Source organism: Hypanus sabinus, chromosome 4 (assembly GCF_030144855.1).
Source record: "Hypanus sabinus isolate sHypSab1 chromosome 4, sHypSab1.hap1, whole genome shotgun sequence".
In the NCBI taxonomy this organism is placed as follows: domain Eukaryota; kingdom Metazoa; phylum Chordata; class Chondrichthyes; order Myliobatiformes; family Dasyatidae; genus Hypanus; species Hypanus sabinus.
The window spans coordinates 116,022,098-116,042,531 of NC_082709.1; the positions used below are offsets into that span (position 1 = coordinate 116,022,098).

General features: G+C 43.6%; 1 protein-coding gene across 4 annotated transcripts in view; it reads right to left on the reverse strand.

The window, feature by feature from the left end:
* The window catches only part of cdkl5 (cyclin dependent kinase like 5), a 202,894-nt gene that overhangs the window by 82,682 nt on the left and 99,778 nt on the right, over positions 1–20,434 (reverse strand). For 3 of the 4 annotated variants that reach the window (XM_059967969.1, XM_059967970.1, XM_059967971.1), the window contains one exon: positions 16,701–16,746. In XM_059967969.1, coding sequence (XP_059823952.1) covers positions 16,701–16,746 — 46 coding nt within the window. Of the gene's footprint in view, positions 1–16,700; positions 16,748–20,434 lie in introns of those variants that run through there. The other variant, XM_059967972.1, reaches the window with a different exon arrangement.

Sequence of the window (20,434 nt, forward strand, 5' to 3'; positions counted from 1 at the left end):
AATTTAAGAGATAAATATGAAACATTTTTGAAAATTGGGCGCCCTTATTTACAAAAGACAGGATTAAATATATAGGTGCTCCGAAGATAAAATAATTGGTTATTTGGGGAAAGAAATAAATATATATACTAAAGTTATTACGAACTCCGTGGAGCATGTGGGGATCTTCCGATATCCAAGCACTCTTTCTTTCTTTCTTTTTTCTTTTTCTTTTTTTCTATAGGGATGTTAGGGGGCAGGGGTTAAGGGGAGGGGGGAAAGGGTATATATTTTTTCTTCCTGTAATCATTTGAAAACTCAATTAAAAAGTTTTTAAAAAAGGTATATTAAAACTAAAAGAGAGGTGACAGTGAATATAGGACCACTAGAAAATGAGGCTGAGAAATAATAATGAGGGTACAGAGATGGCAGATGAACTAAATGAGTATTTTGCATCAGTCTTCACTGTGAAAGACACTCACAGTGTGGCACATGTTCAAGGGTGTGCGGGAAGAGAAGTGAGTGCAGTAATTATTACAAAGCAGAAGGTGCACAAAAAGCTGAAACACCTAAGAATATTTAAGTCACCCAGACTAGATGAACTGCACTTTAGGGTTCTGAAAGAGGTAGTGGAGATAGTGGAGGCATTAGTAATGACCTTTCACAAATCATTGGACTCTGGCATGGTCCTGGAGGATCGAGAAATTGCAAATGTCACTCTGTAGCGATGTGCTACACATAGTGCTGAAATAACGACACGCAGTCAGTAAGACGTTTGGAGACTAGTTTACTCAAACTTTGCGGCGCTGGCATTTAATCCCTAGCGCCCGCCCTCTCAGGGCGGAAATAACATCAGAGGTGCATTACCAAAGTCTCCCCCCGCGCACTGGCTATTTGTGAGCCAGTTTGCCTGTGCAGAAAGTGGGTTGCCCCCCCCCAGAATCGGCGATACACCCCCCCAATGTCCACAGTCCGGATCAGCCTCTGTTTGGGAGGTCTGCCTCTGCGCCGCAGTGCCTGAACCTCGACCGGCTGCGCCGTCCACATGGGCTGGTTTGAGTCGGTCCATCGTGAAAACCTCCTCTTTCCCCCCAATGTCCAGAACGTACGTGGACCCATTGTTGTTGATCACCTTGAATGGCCCCTCGTACGGCTGCTGTAGCAGTGCCCGGTGTCCGCCCCTTCGTACAAACACAAACTTACAGTTCTGCAGGTCTTTGGGTATATGGGTCGGGGTCCATCCGTGCTGTGAAGTTGGAATGGAGGCCAGGTTGCAGAGCCTTTCGCGTAGCCTGTCCAGGACTGCTGCGGGTTCTTCCTCTTGCCCCTTGGGGCTGGTATGAACTTTCCCGGGACGGCCAGGGGTGCGCCGTGCACCAACTCGACTGACGAGGTGTGCAGATCCTCCTTGGGCGCTGTACGAATTCCAAGCAGGACCCAGGGAAGCTCGTCCACCCAGTTCAGTCCTCTCAGGCAGGCCATGAGAGCCGACTTCAAGTGACGGTGGAAGCGTTCCACCAGTCCGTTCGACTGTGGCTGGTAAGCAGTTGTGTGGTGTAGCTGCATTCCCCACAGGCTGGAGGTGAACTGGGCACCTCTGTCGGAGGTAATGTGGGCTGGTACCCCGAAGCGTGCAACCCAGGTTGCGATCAGTGCTCGGGCGCAAGAATCGGCAGATGTGTTGGTGAACGGGACTGCCTCTGGCTACCTCGTGAACTGGTCTACCATAGTTAGGAGGTACCACGCTCCTCAAGACACCAGTAGGGGGCCCACGATATCCACATGAATGTGGTTGAACCTCCAGTGGGAGGGTTCGAACTTCTGCGGCGAGGCTTTAGTGTGCCGCTGCACCTTGGCTGTTTGGCACTGCGCGCATGTTCTGGCCCATTCACTGACCTGCTTGCGAAGTCCGTGCCACGCGAACTTGCTGGAGACCAGCCGGACGGTTGTCCTGATAGATGGGTGTGCCAAACTGTGTATGGAGTCGAAAACTCGCTACCTCCAGGCTGCCGGGACGATGGGGCGAGGTTAGCCGGTAGCCACGTCGCACAGGAGGGTCCTATCACCTGGGCCTCCGAGAAAGTCCTGTAGCTGCAAACCTGAGACTGCGGTCCTGTAGCTGGGCATCTTGTCATCTGCCTGCTGTGCCTCCGCCAGTGCTGCATAGTCCATCCCCACGGACAGGGCCTGGACAGCTGGTCTGGAGAGTGCTTCTGCCACGACGTTGTCCTTTCTTGAGACATGCTGAATGTCCATCTTGTACTCGGAGATGTAGGACAGACGTCGCTGCTGGCGAGCCGACCAGGGATCGGACACCTTCGTGAACGCGAAGGTCAATGGTTTGTGGTCCATGAACACGGTGAACGGCCTGCCTTCTAAGAAGTACCTGAAATGCCAGACTGCCAGATACAGTGCCAAAAGCTCCCGGTCGAAAGCACTATACTTGAGTTCGGGTGGTCGTAGGTGCTTGCTGAAGAATGCCAGGGGTTGCCAGCGTCCCTCAATGAGCTGCTCCAGCACCCCACCGACTGCTGTGTTGGATGCGTCCACCGTGAGGGCGGTCGGAACGTCTGTTCTGGGGTGCACCAGCATCACAGCATCTGCCAAGGCTTCCTTGGCTTTAATGAAAGCGGCCGCAGCCTCTTCGTCCCAAGTAATGTCCTTGCCTTTACCCGACATCAGGGTGTACAAAGGGCTCATGATACGGGCTACTGAGGGGAGGAAACGGTGGTAGAAGTTCACCATACCAACAAACTCCTGCAGGCCTTTGACCGTGTTGGGCTGGGATAAGTGGCGGATCACGTCTACCTTGGCAGGCAGAGGTGTTGCCCCATCTTTGGTAATCCTGTGGCCCAGGAAGTCGATGGTATCGAGACTGAACTGGCATTTGGCCAGGTTGATTGTGAGGCCGAAATCACTCAGGCGGGAGTAGAGCTGGCAGAGGTGGGACAGATGCTCCTGATGACAACTGCTGGCTATAAGGTTGTCGACCAAATAGATGAATGCAAAGTCCAGGTCGCGTCCCACCGCGTCCATTAGCCGCTGGAATGTCTGAGGCATTCTTCAGGCTGAACGGGGTGATGAGTGCTGTTTTGGGGATGTCTTCAGGGTGCACCGGGATTTGATGGTAACCCCGGATGAGGTCTACTTTGGAAAAAATTCTTGCCCAGTGCAGGTTTGCTGCAAAGTCCTGTATATGCGGCACGGGATAGCGGTCTGGAGTGGTAGCCTCGTTCAGTCTGCGGTAGTCGCCGCATGGTCTCCAACCCCCGGCTGCTTTGGGCACCACGTGTAGGGGGAAGGCCCATGGGCTGTCAGACCTCTGTATGATCCCCAATTCCTCCATCCTCTTGAACTCCTCCTTCGCCAGGCGGAGCTTTTCCGGGGGGAGTCTTCATGCTCGGGCATGGAGGGGCGGTCCCTGGATCAGAATGTAGTGCTGTACCCCTTGTCAGGGCATGGCTGCCGTGAACTGTGGTGCCAGAATCGATGGAAAGTCCGCCAGGATTCTGGTGAATACGTTGTTCAACAGCGTGATGGAGTCCAGGTGTCCGGCCGGCAACTTGGCTTCACCCAGGGAGAACGTCTGGAAAGTCTCCGCATGTATCAGTCTTTTCCCTTGCAAGTCGACCAGCATGCTGTGAGCTCGCAAAAAGTCCGCCCCCAGGAGTGGTTGGGCCACCACGGGCAGTGTGAAGTCCTGCACTGCAGCTGCACCGTGCGGGTGCCGCAGGTCCGTATCATGCTGCCGTTTGCGGCCCTCAGGGTGGGTCCTGGCTTCCTGTTGTGGGTGTCGTACCCCGTCGGGGGCAAGACGCTGATCTCCGCTCTGGTGTCAACCAAGGAGCGGCGTCCCGACTGTTTGTCCCAGACGTACAAGAGGCTGTCCTGGTGGCCAGCCGCCACAGTAATTAGCGGCAGCTGGCCCTGGCCCTTGCCGGGCGGGCGACAACGGTGGGCTTTTGTGCCCCACTGCTGGTGATAGAAACACCATTGTTCACTGGCCTCCTCATACCTGCCTCTGTGTTGTGTGTGCCCCCCTGCTGAGCCTGGTCTGGTCTGCTGTTGGGCGCGTGGCTTGGTGATCTGACCGATGGATGCCATGTTCTCCCTCTTGGCTTTCCACAGCACGTTTGCCTGGGCTACCACCTTCCAGGAGTCGCTGAAATCTGCATTGGCCAGCAGCAGATGTATGTCCTTGGGCAGTTGCTCTAGGAACGCTTGCTCGAACATGAGGCAGGGCTTGTGTCCGTCAGCCAGGGACAGCATCTAGTTCATCAATGCTGACGGCAGTCTGTCTCCCAAACCGTCCAGGTGAAGCAGGTGGGCACCTCGCTCATGCCGTGAGAGGCCAAAGGTCCCAATGAGCAGCGCTTTGAATGCTTCATATTTGCCTTCTTCCGGGGGCGACAGTATGAAATCCGCAACCTGGGCAGCCGTCTCTTGGTCAAGGGCGCTCACCATGTGGTAGTAACGCGTGGAATCAGAGGATATCTGCCGAATCTGGAACTGGGCTTCTGCTTGGCTAAACCACACGCATGGTCGCAGCGTCCAGAAAGTCGGCAGTTTTAGCGAAACTGCGTGAACAGATGAAGAGTTGGTCACTTTGGTCCAAATCCCGTTTGGACTGTCGGGGTCACCAATGTAGCGATGTGCTACACACAGCACTGAAATAACGACATGAGTCCATAAGTCGTTTGGAGACTAGTTTATTCAAACTTCGCGGCGCTAGCATTTAATCTCTAGCACCCGCCCTCTCTGGGAGGAAATGACGTCAGAGGTGCATTACCAAAGTCTCCCCCTGCATGCTAGCTATTTGTGAGCCGGTTCGCCTGCGCAGAAAGTGGGTCGCCACAATTTAACTCTTTAAGAAAGGAGGAAGTCAGCAGAAAGGAAATTACAGACCAGTTAGCCTGACCTCAGTGGTTGGGGAAGATGTTGGAGTCAATTGAATTTATAAAGTACTTGGTGACACGGGACAAGATAGGATAAAGTCAGCATGGTTTCCTTCAGGGAAAATCTTGTCTCACGAACCTGTTGGAATTCTTTGAGGATATTTTAAGTAGGATAGATAAAAGGGATGTAGTGGATGTTGTGTATTTGGACTTTCAGAAGGCCTTTGACAAGGCACTACACATGAGGCTGCTTACCAAGTTAAAAGCCATGGTATTACAGAAAAGTTACTAGCATGGTTAGAACATTAGCTGATTGGTAGGAGACAGTGTGTGCGACTAAAAGGAATCTTTTCTGGTTGGCTGCCAGTGACTAATGGTGTTCCACAGGGTTTGGTGTTGGGTTTGCTTCTTTTTATGCTGTATATCAATGATTAGACAATGGGATAGGGGGTTTTGTTGCCAAGCTTGCAGGTGATATGAAGATTGGTGGAGGGGCAGGTAGTGTTGAAGAAACAGAAAAGCTGCAGAAGGACTTAAGACAGATTGGTCATGCACTTTAGTAGAAGAAATAAATGTGCAGACTAAATGGGAAGAAAATCCAAAAATCTGAGATGCAAAGGGATTTGTGAGTCCTTGTGCAGAGCAACCTAAAAGTAAATTTGCAGGTTGAGACAGTGGTGAGGAAGGCAAATGCAATATTAGCATTTAAGAGGTCTAGAATACAAGAACAGGAATGTGATACTGAGAATTTATAACATACTGGTGAGGCCTCATCTTAAGCATTGTGAACAGTTTTGAGCTCCTCATCTAAGAAAAGATGTGCTGGCATTGGAGAGGGTCCAGAGGAGGTTCACAAAGATGATTCCAGGAATGAAAGGGGTATCATATGAGGAACATATGGGTCTAGGTCTGGCTTCGCTGGAATTCAGAAGGATGATGGGAGGTGGGGGGGGGGGAGAAGAGAGATCTCATTGAAACCTTTCCAATGTTCAAAGGCCTAGACATAGTAAACGTGGAAAGGATATTTCCCATGATGTGGGAGTCTAGGACAAGAGGTCACAACCTCAGGATACAAGGGTAACCATTTAAAACAAAGATACAGAGAAATTTCTATAGCCGGAGAGTAGTGAATTTGTGGAATTTGTTACCACAAGGCAGAGATTGATAGGTTCTTGATTGGCTACGGCATCAAAGGTTAAGGGAAGAAGACCTGGGAATTGGACTGAGGAGGAGGAAGAAAAAGGATCAGACATGACTGAATAGCAGAGTAGATTCAATAGGCCAAATGGCCTAATTCTGCTCCTATGTCTTATGGACTTCTGGTCTTACAATTGTTCTCATTTAAATTGAAGCCACTTGTTACGGTCCCGAGAAGTTCAATTCAAACTTCATTTGGAATTCTGTCATATTATGGTCACTAATTCTCATACCCTCCCCACCACATGGGATCTTTCCCCACAAGACCCCTTATTAATCATTCTTCATTGCATATGACCAAATCAAAGATAACCTATTCTCTTGTAGACTCTCAAATGTTCTGTTTCAAAAAGCAATTGTTAATGCATTCTTCTAATAAAAAACCCTTGCCAGTTTAATTCGTGCAATCAATACCTAGCTTAAAATCTCCAATGATAATTGCAATTTCCTTCAAACCTTTCCTTCCCTTTATATTTTCCCATTTATGCTCTGACCTATAAAGAGGCCACGTTTTGGGGTCCATGGATAATTTTTGCCTCCATACACAGGCATCTGGGTACCAGACAGTGATGCAATCAGTCACACAGGCTTGAACTGGCAGGCCAGTTGTGGAAATGTGGTGCTCGACCCCCATGTTTTATGACTGTTGCGGAGAATATGGGCTTGGTGAGGTTTGGGAATTCACCCTGCAGTTGAGCAAACTCACAAGTGGTAGTACATGTGCTTGACAGAGTTGCTGTGGGGAACTTACAGGGAGCACAGGGTAACAATCCAAAGTCCTTGACATCCACAAGCCAGCAGTTCTTAAGACTGACCAACAGCCGTTGGGCACACAGGAAATCTGCACCAAGCAGAAGTCTAGCCACTTTAGCCAGGACAAAGTCCTACTTGTAAGGTTGCCCACTGAAGCAGAGAGGCACCCATCATGTCAATAGACAATAGGTGCAGGAGTAGGCCATTCAGCCCTTCTAGCCAGCACCGCAATTCACTGTGATCATGGCTGATCATACACAATCAGTACCCCGTTCCTGCCCTCTCCCCATATCTCTTGACCCCGCTATTTATAAGAGCTCTATCTAGCTCTCTCTTGAATGCATCCAGAGACTTGGCCTCCACTGCCTTCTGGGGCAAAGCATTCCACATATCCACCACTCTCTGGGTGAAAAAGTTTTTCCGCATCTCAGTTCTAAATGGCCTACCCCTTATTCTTAAACTGTGGCCTCTAGTTCTGGGCTCACCCATCAGCAGGAACATGCTTCCTGCCTCCAGCGTGTCCAATCCCTTAATAATCTTATATGTCTCAATCAGATCCCCTCTCATCCTTCTAAATTCCAGTGCATACAAGCCCAATCACTCCAACCTTTCAACATATGACAGTCCCGCCATTCTGGGAATTAACCTTGTGAACCTACGCTGCACTCCCTCAATAGCAAGAATGTCCTTCCTCAAATTTGGAGACCAAAACTGCACACAATACTCCAGGTGGGGTCTCACCAGGGCCCTGTACAGCTGCAGAAGGACCTCTTTACTCCTATACTCAATTCCTCTTGTTATAAAGGCCAGCATGCCATTAGCTTTCTTCACTGCCTGCTGTACCTGCATGCTTGCTTTCATTAACTGATGTACAAGAACACCTAGATCTCGTTGTACTTCCCCTTTTCCTAACTTGACTCCATTTAGATAGTAATCTGCCTTCCTGTTCTTGCCACCAAAGTGGATAACCTCACATTTATCCACATTAAACTGCATCTGCCATACATTTGCCCACTCACCCAACCTGTCCAAGTCACCCTGCATTCTCATAACATCTTCCTGACATTTCACACTGCCACCCAGCTTTGTGTCATCAGCAAATTTGCTAATGTTACTTTTAATCCCTTCATCTAAATCATTAACGTATATTGTAAACAGCTGTGGTCCCAGCACTGAACCTTGCGGTACCCCACTGGTCACAGCCTGCCATTCCGAAAGAGATCCGTTAATCGCTACTCTTTGTTTCCTGTCAGCCAGCCAACTTTCAATCCATGTCAGTACTCTGCCCCCAATACCATGTGCCCTAATTTTGCCCACTAATCTCCTATGTGGGACTTTATCAAAAGCTTTCTGGAAGTCCAGGTACACTACATCCACTCGCTCTCCCTTGTCCATTTTCATAGTTACATCCTCAAAAAACTCCAGAAAATTAGTCAAGCATGATTTTCCCTTCATAAATCCATGCTGACTTGGACTGATCCTTCTACTGCTATCCAAATGTGTCATAATTTCCTCTTTTATAATTGATTCCAGCATCTTTCCCACCACTGACGTCAGGCTAACCGGTCTATAATTCCCTGTTTTCTCTCTCCCTCCTTTCTTGAAAAGTGGGACAACATTAGCCACCCTCCAGTCAGCAGGAACTGCTCCTGAATCTATAGAACATTGGAAAATGATTACTAATGCGTCCACGATTTCTAGAGCCACCTCTTTAAGTACCCTGGGATGCAGACCATCAGATCCCAGGGACTTATCAGCCTTCAGACTCAACAATCTATCCAACACCGTTTCTTGCCTAATATAAATTTCCTTCAGTTCATCCTTTACCCTTGTTCCTTTGGCCACTATTACATCTGGGAGATTGTTTGTGTCTTCCCTAGTGAAGACAGATCCAAAGTACTTGTTCAACTCATCTGCCATTTCCTTGTTCCCCATAATAAATTCACCCGTTTCTGTCTTCAATGGTCCAATTTTGGTCTTAACTATTTTTTTGCTATTCACATACCTAAAGAAGCTTTTACTATCTTCCTTTACATTCTTGGCTAGTTTACCTTCGTACCTCATTTTTTCTTGGCATATTGCCTTTTTTGTTATCTTCTGTTGCTCTTTAAAAGCTTCCCAGTCCCCTGGTTTCCCACTCATCTTTGCTATGTTATACTTCTCTTTTATTTTTACACTGCTGTTTACTTCCCTCATCAGCCACGGCCACCCCTTACTCCCCTTAGGATCTTTCTTCCTCGATGGAATGAACCGATCCTGCACCTTCTGCATTATTCCCAGAAATACCTGCTATTTTCGTTCCACTGTCTTCCCTGCAAGGGTATTGTTCCACTGAACTTTGGCCAGCTCCTCCCTCCATAGCTCCATAGTTCCCTTTGTTCAACTGTAATACTGACACATCCGATTTTCCCTTCTCCTTCTCAAATTGTAGGTTAAAACATATCATATTATGGTCACTACCTCCTAATGGTTCCTTTACCTCCAGGTCCCTGATCAAATCCCGTTCAAGTCCTGTAAGTCTGGATCTTGCTGCCATTTTTAGCCTCCAGTGAGGTTCCATCATTCTTTACCTTCTCATCAAAAGGCAATGCTGGCAGTACACTCACCTGACTGAGCACTCAAGTCACACAAGAAGCATTGTCCTGAAAGAGGTGTCCGTAATGAACAGTAGATAACCCCTGCAGCTGGAACCCATGGGCTTCACAGACCTCTGATGTCCCGATGCACTGGCACTGTCAAAGCTATAAGGCAGCTGACACTTCCTAGCATTCCTACCAAAGTGAGCATGGTAAAAGCACAGCCCTGGTGCTGTGTTTTGCAGGTACGGGTGTCCTTTATGTTGGAGGCCTTGCTGTCCAGGCTTATTGAGGTAGAGAAAAGAGGAAGAATGAGGTATCTATGTCTCATTGAATGTAGACTATCAGCCATTTTAGCAAGCTCCCTATAGTTCATCATGGGTACATTAGCATGGGCTATGTGCTATGGGCATTTGCTGCGTGAAGAGTTCTTTAAAAATAAAACAAGGACTGTGATTCCCCAGGTGAGACAGCATGTGGTCCATTAGCTCCGATGGTTTATCATCACCAAGGCCAGGCAAGGAGTGTAACTGTTTGACGCGCTCAGACTCCAATTTTCCAAAAGTCTATAAAAGGTGAGTTTCAGCAATCAATATTTATCACATTCAGGCGGGTGTTCTAGGAGACTCACTGCTCTCGCAGCTGTGCAGTTGCTGAGCAACACTACTACATAGAAATATTGTATGAACCAAGCAACAGCATTTGCTTCTAAAACTCAGGCAACTTCAAAGCAACTCTGTTGGCCAGCATATTCAATAACTCTGGAATCATCCTACAGCATCAGGGTCACCAATGTAGGTTTTTGAAAAAAAAAATGGCAGAGGCATTTTATATTTCAGAAAAGCTGTGGAAACTCATTTATTGAAAACCAAAAAACTAAACTCAAAGCACGCTAAAAACTCTTCATCTAATTACAACATCACATCAGACAAAGTGAAACAGACAGACAGACAGACATACTTTATTGATCCCGAGGGAAATTGGGTTTTGTTACAGTTGCACCAACCAAGAATAGTGTAGAAATATAGCAATATAAAACCATAAATAATTAAATAAGTAAATTATCCCAAGTGGAAATAAGTCCAGGTGACAACACAATGTCAGTGGTTGTGAATTATGTAAATTTCCATCAATTACATTACTTTACAACATTATTTCTTCTAATCTTCATTGACTATGTCTCCCAATGAGGAAGTCAAAAATCCAGTTGCAGAGGGAGGAACAGAGGCTCAAGTTTTGAAGCCTGTTGATTAGTACTGAGGGTATGATTCTGTTAAATGCTGAACTGTACTAAGTATTGCTATTGTCCAGGTGATCCAAGAATGAGTGGAGAGATAGTGACATTGTATTTGCTGTAGACCTATTAAGGCAATAGGCAAATTGTAGCGGGTCCAGATCCCTACTTAAGCAGGAATTAATTCCAGCCATGACCAACCTCTCAAAGCACTTCATCACAGTTGATATGAATGCTGTTGGGCAATCGGATCTGAGGCAGCTCAGCCTGCTTTTCTTGAGCACAAATATGATCGATTCCCTTTATAAGTAGGTGGAGACCTCCAAATGGAGCACTGAGAGATTGAAGTGTTACTAAGGATGAACACCTCTGATGGGCAGAAGGGTGCAGAGTCACCAATGCCCCCCCCTTTTTGGAAAATCACAAATTGCTACAATTTCGATGCTGCTCACAAGGAAGTAAGAGAGACAAAAGGGACTCTGCCAGGGCAGTTGTTATTGATAACAGCTCATGAAACTTAATGAGAGAGAGACAAAGCTAAGAGTTACCCAGGGTGAAGGGCTCCTACTAACAAAAGCGGAACAGAACCATTGATTACTGCTATTGTCTTTTGGAGAAGGATCATGTACTTGGTACTGTTCTATTCATTGAAACCCCTCAGGGGACAACCAGAGTGGGCTGGTTTGATGGGTTACATCATCTCTACCTGACTGACACCTGAGACCCTGTGAGTGGGGATAAAAGTGGGGTCTGGGGTAACACCCCTCAGATGAACCAGGAGAAATGCTAGTGAGCAGCAGAAAGCCATGAGGCAGTGTGGGACATTGGAGACCGAACGAAGGGTCGGTAAATTTTAACTCACAGTGTTTTGTAGCAAGACCGGTGGGGGCTTGTGTGTGTGTCCACCCTTGCCTGGGTGACGAGTCCACCACGGAAGAACGGTCTAAAGGACGGAGGGGTCATACGTGAATGGCCACAACAACAACGCATCGACGGATCAAGATCGTAAAGGAAGGTTGGCAAGATAATAGCTATTACTGTTCGCACGTTCTCTCTCTCTCCAACAATTGAAACACCGTGACTAACAACTACCGCAGCCTGCGTGAACTGAACTGAACTTTATATTTCCATCTGACAATTCATTATCCCCTAGACAACGATAGAGCTTGTTTCATTAGTGATTATTATTATACCCACACTTTTAGGTTTAGTATTGCTAACACATATTCTCTGTATATTCGCATTGATATTATTTTGTATATTTTTGATAATAAATATTGTTGAAAATAGTATCACCAGACTCCAACGGACACTTCTTTCTTTGCTGGTAAGACACCCAGTTACGGGGTTCGTAACAGAAGATATCCTTGAACTCTCCACCCAGTTTTTCAGTGCCCTGCCAAGTACACTGTTGGAGCCTGACCCTCTTGAAAGGTGTTCTGAGATTGGCCCCCGAGACATACAGTATATCACAAGGTCATCAACTGAAAGAATTTGCACAGGTAGTTTTGTTCTCCCTTTCAAAGTGTGCATAAAAATCATTAAACTCATCAGGTTGTTAAGCATCACAGCCATTTATAATGTTGGGTTTTGCCCTATAGTAAGTAATAGTCTATATACCCAACCATAGCTGATGTGTATCTGATTCAGAAGGAGTTACTTTTTGCTGTTAAGATAATCTTCTGTAGGTTGTACCTGGACTTCGTGTAGAGTTCTGGATCACCGGTCTTGAACGCCACAGATTGAGCCCTATATGCTACAAGTAGAAATACATCTTGGTAATCTGATTTGCTAAAGTGCGGGTGTGGAATGGCACAGTAAGTGCTCTTGTTAGTGGTGTTTAACAGCAGTCAGGTGATTTGGTTCCTCTGGTTCAACAGGTGACATGTTGGTGGTACTTGGTCAAAGACTTCTTCAAGCTGCCCTGGTTGAAGTCCCCCAGATGATCAGGAATGCATCAGAGTATTTTCTCATGATTGTTGATTATGGTGCTCAGCTCCTCTGATGTCAGTCTGACATTGGCTGGGGTAGAATGTACACAGCAACCAGGATGACAGCAGAAAACGCTTTTGGCAGAAAAAAGTGGATGACATTTGACCACCAGATGTTCTAAGTCAGGGTAGCAGAACTGAGACAGAACCATCAAATCTGTGCACACAATTGAGTTAATTATAAAACAAATGATGTAGCCTCTGCCTTTGGCTCACACCTTTGCTACTTTAAGATTAAATTATTTCATCGTTAGCCTCAGCAAATGTCACAGATGCTTCAGTATCAAACCCTGGAATTTCATTTTTAATCTTCCAAGCTCACTTTATTCTTAAACCCTTTCTTTTTGACCAAGACTTGTGCATGTGTCCCAATATTGATTGCAGCTTGGAACCAAATTTTGAAAGCAAATACTACAATAAAGCACCTTAAAAATTCTGTGAAATTTCAAGTTTTCTTTAATAATAACACAGTACAGTAACTGATTCCTTTCTTAAACACAAAACTAATAGAAAGAAAAGTACAATCCATGTTTTTCACATTACCATTTGATAGAATTTTTAAAAATATAACTTCAGCAGCAGAAACTATTGTCACAGTTTAACTTCAGGATTCCTATCCATCTCATAACACTGACAAAGAGCAGATGTAATTTTCAACATAAATAAAAGTAAAAACGCTGGAAACAGTGTCAATCAGACAGTACCTATGGAAAGTACCCTTCAGAATTGGGAAAAGATGAAAACAAGTTTTAAAGTTGCAGAGAATAAAGAGCAGCAACTCCAAATGTTGCTCTCACTCTCATCTCAGAGGCAGATGTTAAATTGTACTTCGTGGTTTACGCAACGTTTTCACGGTCATCATAAAGTATAATTTTATGGTGCCAACTGTGCATCATCATGCCATTCCAGGCATGGTTAATCCTGATCCTGTTGAGGATAGTGCAAGTGAGTTATCTATACCTATATAAAAGAGGTATTGTCATATGCGTAAGTGCAACAAAAAACTTGCAACAGCATCACGGGTATATATATAGTATCATTCCAGCTGCATTCAAAAGAAGAACTTAGAGATAAATTATACAATTTTTACAAGAAAGACCACAATTCTACAAAGAAGATTCATCTTGGTGTAAAGTGATCATAGTGCTGCTAAAACATAGTGATTATGGTCAAGAACCAAATGGTTGAAGGGAAGTAGCTGTTCTTGAACTTGGTGGTGTAGGACTTCGGTTTAAGCATCTCCTATCCAATGGTAGCTGCAAACAGAGGCATAGCAAGGGTGGTGGGGATCATTGATGATAGATATTGCACTCTTGAGGCAACACCTCCTGTAAATGCAATCAGAAATGGGGAGGGATGTGCCCTTGATGTATTGGGCAGAGTCCACTACACGCAGCAGCTTTTTATGTTCCTGTGCATTTGAATTGCCGTACCAAACCATGATGCAATCAAGTTAGGATACCTTTCCAACAATACATTGGTAGAAGTTTGTTGACCAGCCAAACTTCCTAAGAAGACACAGCTCTGGAACATCTGGACAGCAAAGATGCATACATCAAGATGATCTTTATCAATTATAGCTCAGCATTTAATACTATCACCCCTCAAAATTAATCAGTAAACTCCAAGTCCTGGGCCTCAATACCCCCTTGTGCAATTGGATTCTGTATCATCTGCACAGAAATCCCACAGGAAATGTGCTTAGCCCCCTTCTCAGTTCACTTTACACCTATGACTGTGTGGCTAAGTACAGCTCCAACACCATACACAAATACGCTGATGACACCACTTTGGTGGGCCGTATCAAAGCTGGTGATGAATCAGCATACAGCAGGAAGACTGAAAATTTGGCTGAGTGGTGTCGTAACAACAACCCTAACTGTTTTCCCACAACTAGTGATCTTTCACTTTAAGACCAAGGAACTGATTATAGATTTCAGGAGGGGGAAACCAGTGGTACATGAACCAGTACTCATCGAAGGATTAGATGCGGAGAGGGTCAGTAACTTTAAGTTCCTGGGTGTCAGTATCTCAGAGGACCTAACCTGGACGCATCATATAAATGTAATAGCAAAAAAGCACAACAATGCCTCTTCTTCCTTAGGAGTCTCCAGTGAGTTGGCATGTCATCAAAAACTTTGACGAACTTCTACAGATGTGTGGCAAAAGTGTATTGACTGACTGCATTACAGCCTGGTATGGGAACACCAATGCGTTTGAGCAGAAAATCCTACAAAAGCTAGTGGACTTAGCTCAGTCTATCACAGGTAAATCCCTCCCAACCATTGATTTACATGAAATGTTGTCATAGAAATGCAACATCCGTCATCAGAGATCACCACTCAGCATCTCACTGCTGCCATCAGGTAGAAGGTACAAATGCCGCAGGACTTGCACTACCAGGTTCAAGATCAGTTACTACCCCTCAATTATCAGGCTCTTGAACAAAAGGGGATAACTACACTCTTTCTATTTCTGATACTTCCACAACTAATGATCTTTCACTTTAAGGGCTCTTTCTGGTTATTTCATACTCTTGTTATTTATTGCTATTTATTTATATTTGCATTTGCAGTTTGTTGTTGATTGGTCCTACTTACAGTTATGATTCTATTGATTTGCTGAGTATACCTGCAGGAAAAAGAATCTCAAGGTTGCATGTGATGACATGTATGTATTCTGATAATAAATTTCATTTTGAATTTTACTAAGGTAAAGATGCCGGAGCACTTCCCTTACGATTGTACAGTCAGCTCTCCTTATCCGCAGGTTCAGCATGCATGGATTCAAGCAACTGCGGATCGGGAAAACCCAGAAGTTCTCTCTCCAGCACTTGTTGTTTGAGCATGTACAGACTTTTTTTCCTTGTCATTATTCCCTAAACAATACAGTATAACAACTATTTACATAGCATTTACATTGTATTAAGTATTATAAATAATCTAGAGATGATTTAAAGTATCTGGACGGATGTGCATAGGTTACCACGGAACAGGAATCGAAAAAAAACTGAACAGGTACATCCGGTATTATTTAGCGTCAGTTAGTCAGACGTTTGTCTTAGTATATACTTTTACATTTCTATGCATATAAAACACTTAAGAAACATATGTATTTCAATAATTAAACTACTGTGTTGTTTAGTAATAATTGTAGCTTTCACCAGGCCAGGGCCTTCACATGCTCCACTATTCTCACTTTATTCTTTAAAATTGTTCCGATCACTGACCGACTGTAACCTAACGCTTTTCCAATGACCGATGTCATTTCACTTCTTTCCAATCGCTTTATTATTTCCACTGTAATTTCAGTCGTGTTTGTTATCCGGAACAGAAACACTGTGGGCGATGGGTCCTGAGGTCCACCGGGTCTTAAAGTCCACCGTACTGAGACAGGTTAAATAAGGTCTGGAGCTCCACTGGGTCCTAAAGTCCACTGACTTGAGCATCCCTGTTTGTTGGGGATTGGTTCCAGGAGGGCCAAATGTATGTATGTTCTGAGCTCAGGACAGGTCATGTCATCCGGTAAGTTAAAGGCTAGGGATTTAAAGTTGCTGACTCTTTCTTTCACCAAGCTCATGTAGACTGGTGCATGTACACCATTCTTCCCCTTTCTGAAGTTAACAATCAGCTTTTTAGCTTTATAATGTTGAGCGAGAAGTTGTTATTGCTAAACCACTCAATCAAGTGTCCTCTCGTCGGTAAGTTGACTCGTCACCACCTGTGATTTGTCTAACAAGAGTAGTACCATCTGAAAACTTGTGGGTGAGGTAGGAGCTGTGCTCAGTAACATAGTCGAGTGTGTATAGATAGTAGAGTAGGGGGCTAAGTGCACAACCTTGAGGTGCACTCTATTCATATGAAAGAAGATGCCTTTAATCATCACTGATTAAGGCCTGCTGATAGTGAGATCACATGAAGGGATTGAAGTTCTACAAGATCTAAAATTATAAAATTGCAATTCATTTTATGTACAAAATATTTTTCATGACAGACAAGGGTATGGCCACAAGTTATATAATTAACATGATTATAAAACAAAGCAATTTAGAAATGCACTCTCAGTTTTTACTCACCTTCACTATCCTTGAACTTCTTGATAGCTACAATTTCATTGGTTTCCTACAATAAAAGATCAAAATGAGCATGAAATAAAATTTCATGATAAACATTTAATAAAACATTTTCTTTTTACTTAATATTGGAATGTTGTGATGAAGTTTTCACAGAAAACAGCCATTTTTAAAATATGCAAATGTGAAAATACATAAAAATATATATTCCAATACATGTTCCAATGGTTAGAGGTGTACAGTAAGTACTAATCAGAAAAGAAAGGCCTTGAAGAAAATTTAATGGTACAAGAAATAAAGAAAACTTCCAGGAAAAAAAAAACTCTGAAGAATATGGGCTCTCTAACTAAAAGAACAAGTTCAAGGACTGAAGAAAGTTGGTAAGGAAGTAGGTCAAAGGAATGGAGAAGAAGAAATCATCAATGATCAATAAAGAAACGCAGGTAATTGTATCTCTTCAAAACAATTAAGAGAATCGAGATTATTTACTGTTGGGTTAAAGCTGCACTACTACTAAATAAAATAAAAATGCTAAGGAATATCTAATTATATGTTAAAACAGCAAAATGTAAATTTCCAAAGCTCACAGAGGATAAAAGATAGTGAAAAATAAAAGGAAAGAATGAAAAGCTTAACTTAAAATTAAAGAACAACGTATCCTCATAAAACATCTATTATATCTGCAGGAAAACACTTTCAAGTTTTAATAATGTTGGTAACCCTATTATAGTATATAGCACGCATGGATAGTCAGGAACAATTACTTTGATGCTAAATTACTGTATTTACAATTGCTTTAATGTGAATATCTATGAATCCTGGTCAAACTAAAGCTGCTTCCAAAAAAAAAACTGTTTAATTTAATAGATCAAGGAAGTTGAATCTGTATTGCTGTGTGCAGAGTAGACACATCATCACAGCCATCAGTGTGCAGCTATCAACGACATATTTAGCAACATCAAGTTTACAATGGAAAGAGAAAGTAACAACCAACTCACATCCCTGGATGTCTTGCTGTGTGCAGAGTAGACATACCATAGCCATCAGTGTGCAGCTATCAATGACATATTAACCGACATTAAGTTTACAAGGAAAGAGAAAGTAACAAGCACCTCACATCCCTGGATGTACTTGTCACCAGGACATATAGTACATTAGAGACGTCTGTCTACAGGAAAGGTACACACATGGACCAAGTATTGAGCTACCATAGCAACCATCCAGCCTACCACAACTAAAACTGCATTTGCACCTTACTTAAGAGTGCACAAACACTATCCAGCACCACTGAACTTCAAGCCAAGGAAGAGAAGCACATATTCAAAGTGCTCCAGAACATTGGTTACCCAGAGAATTTTATCAGGAGATGCTTACTAAGGAGAGAAAGTCATGCAGACCGTACTCGACACATATTGAAACATTCAACCTTGCCCTACTTTATTTATATCAGAAATGATAGCTCAACTGCTTGAACCTCACAGCATTATAATTGCTCACAAACCAAAGGCAACTTTAAGGAAGCTTGTCTCAAGAATCCAAGGTACCAGTAAAGACAACCAACTAAAGCACCTGTGGAGACTGCAACAAGAACTAAGTCGCCCAGACAGGATGTAAACTCTCAACACATTTACAGGACCACAAACTGGCAGTACAGAGGCACGATCCACTGTTGCTAATCTTGGTAGAAGACCAAAAAAGGACACTGCTTTAACTGGGACACTGTGGAGGTTCTGGTGCATGCAAACACAAAGAAGGCATGATAATTTTTAGAAGCATGGTTCTCTTCTGATAACTCTGTAAACAAACATATATAAACAGACACCATCTACAACATACTAAGAGCCAAAGAAACGCGGGCCAATAGAATTCAAAGGTCAACTAAAGAGGTAGCCAATCAGGACCGAGGCAAGCAAGTGGGGCCTATATAAATGCAAGCACTCCCAGGGAGAAACACCAACAACTGAGCACTGAGGATGTCTCTTTGACTGGTGATGAAATATCTCTAAGCTAAATTACCAAGCTCGGTGAATACTTCAACATCAAACACTTCAACCTGAGCTACCAATATTCACCACCATGAATGATTGTTCTTGGAGAAAGCATATTAAAAGGAAATTCAACAAGTACAAGATCGTGATTAGCTTAGACAGGTGCACAGAAAGATGTTGTAAAATTAGCAAATGGTTCAAAGATCAGGAAAATGTTTTTTCTAAATATTCAACATAACATATGAGAGTGATGTGAAGATTTTTATTTTCAGACAGTAGTTAGCATTTACATTCAATGCTTAAAGTAATTAATGAAAATAATCTTTCAAGGCTTTCTAAAAATATTTTAAAAATCAGTTGGGAGAGAAAAATATACAGGACCATGATAAACCAATGGGGTTTATGAAACTAGTGTGATTATCTCTTCTGCACAGCCAGCAGAGATTTCATATACCAAATAGATATCTTCTGTGCAATGAGAAATCTTCACTATGATTCTAGAATTTGAGAGAAGATCAAGTGTCATCTATGAATCTAGTCAGTCCATGATACTGAACAATCACAAACTTATTTCCAAGAAATAAAGATTAATCAGAGGGCCCAGTCATGCAAATAGAAAGAGGTGTATGACCCTGAACAAAAACAGACTGCTGGAACAGTGGGTCAAGCAGTATCTGTGGAGACAGGAAGTTTATGTTGACTTTTCAGGTTGAGATCCTCTATAAAAGAGAGGCCTGAATTGTTGACATACACTTTTTGCCTTAACAGATGCTGTTTGACTCGTTCAGTTCTTCTAGCATTTGAATTTTTGCCCTGTGTTCCTGATTAATTTTGAAGTAGCAGCTGACATCAACTTTACTTATACCCATAATGATTTTGATTGCTTCTATCATATTTCCTCTCATTCTACATCTACTTTGGCTAAAAAGATTTAATTCTTTCAATCTTTCTTCGTTGCTCATACTCTGCAGACCTGGAATGAGCATAGTCACCTCTCCCTCACACAAGATGGGGACCAAAATTGTACACAGTATTCAAGATATGGCCTCACAAGCACATTATACAGCTTAAGGAGAATGCCTCTTGACAAACTCCACTGAGTGCATTATATAGCCCAACATTTTATTAGCCTTCCTAACTGCTTCTGTGCATTGTCTAGATGTTGACAGTGATGAGTCTACCAGAATGCCCAAATCCTTCTCATAGAGTGCACTTTCCAACTCAGTAACCCCCTGTATATTTATATCTAATATTTCTACTTCCTGTATGTAATATTTTACATTTACTTGTATTAAATTTCATCTGTTATCTGGATTTTGTTTAGATCCAACTGTTTAATTTTGCTGCCAGAATGTTATCAACCCAACCCCCCCCCCCAATTTTGTGTCCCCAGCAAACTTTACTAGTTTATTTGTTATGTAATTACCTAAATCATTAATTTAAATTTGTAAAGCAGCAGCAGCCCCAAGCCCTGTGGAACCCTATTTTTAACATCTTCTAGGTGTGAAAACGATCTTCTCACCACAATTCATGGCTTTCTGTTTTTGACCCATTTGCACACCTTGCCCTTGAATCCCAACCTCTTCTAAATTGATTATTAACCTCTTGTGGGATACCCTATCAAAAGCCTTCTGAGGTCCAAGTAAATGATATCAACTACTCTACTGTTATAATAAATTTTAGTTGTCTCTTCATAGAACTCCAGCATATTAGTAAAACATGGATTCCCCGTTCTGAACCCATGCCGGC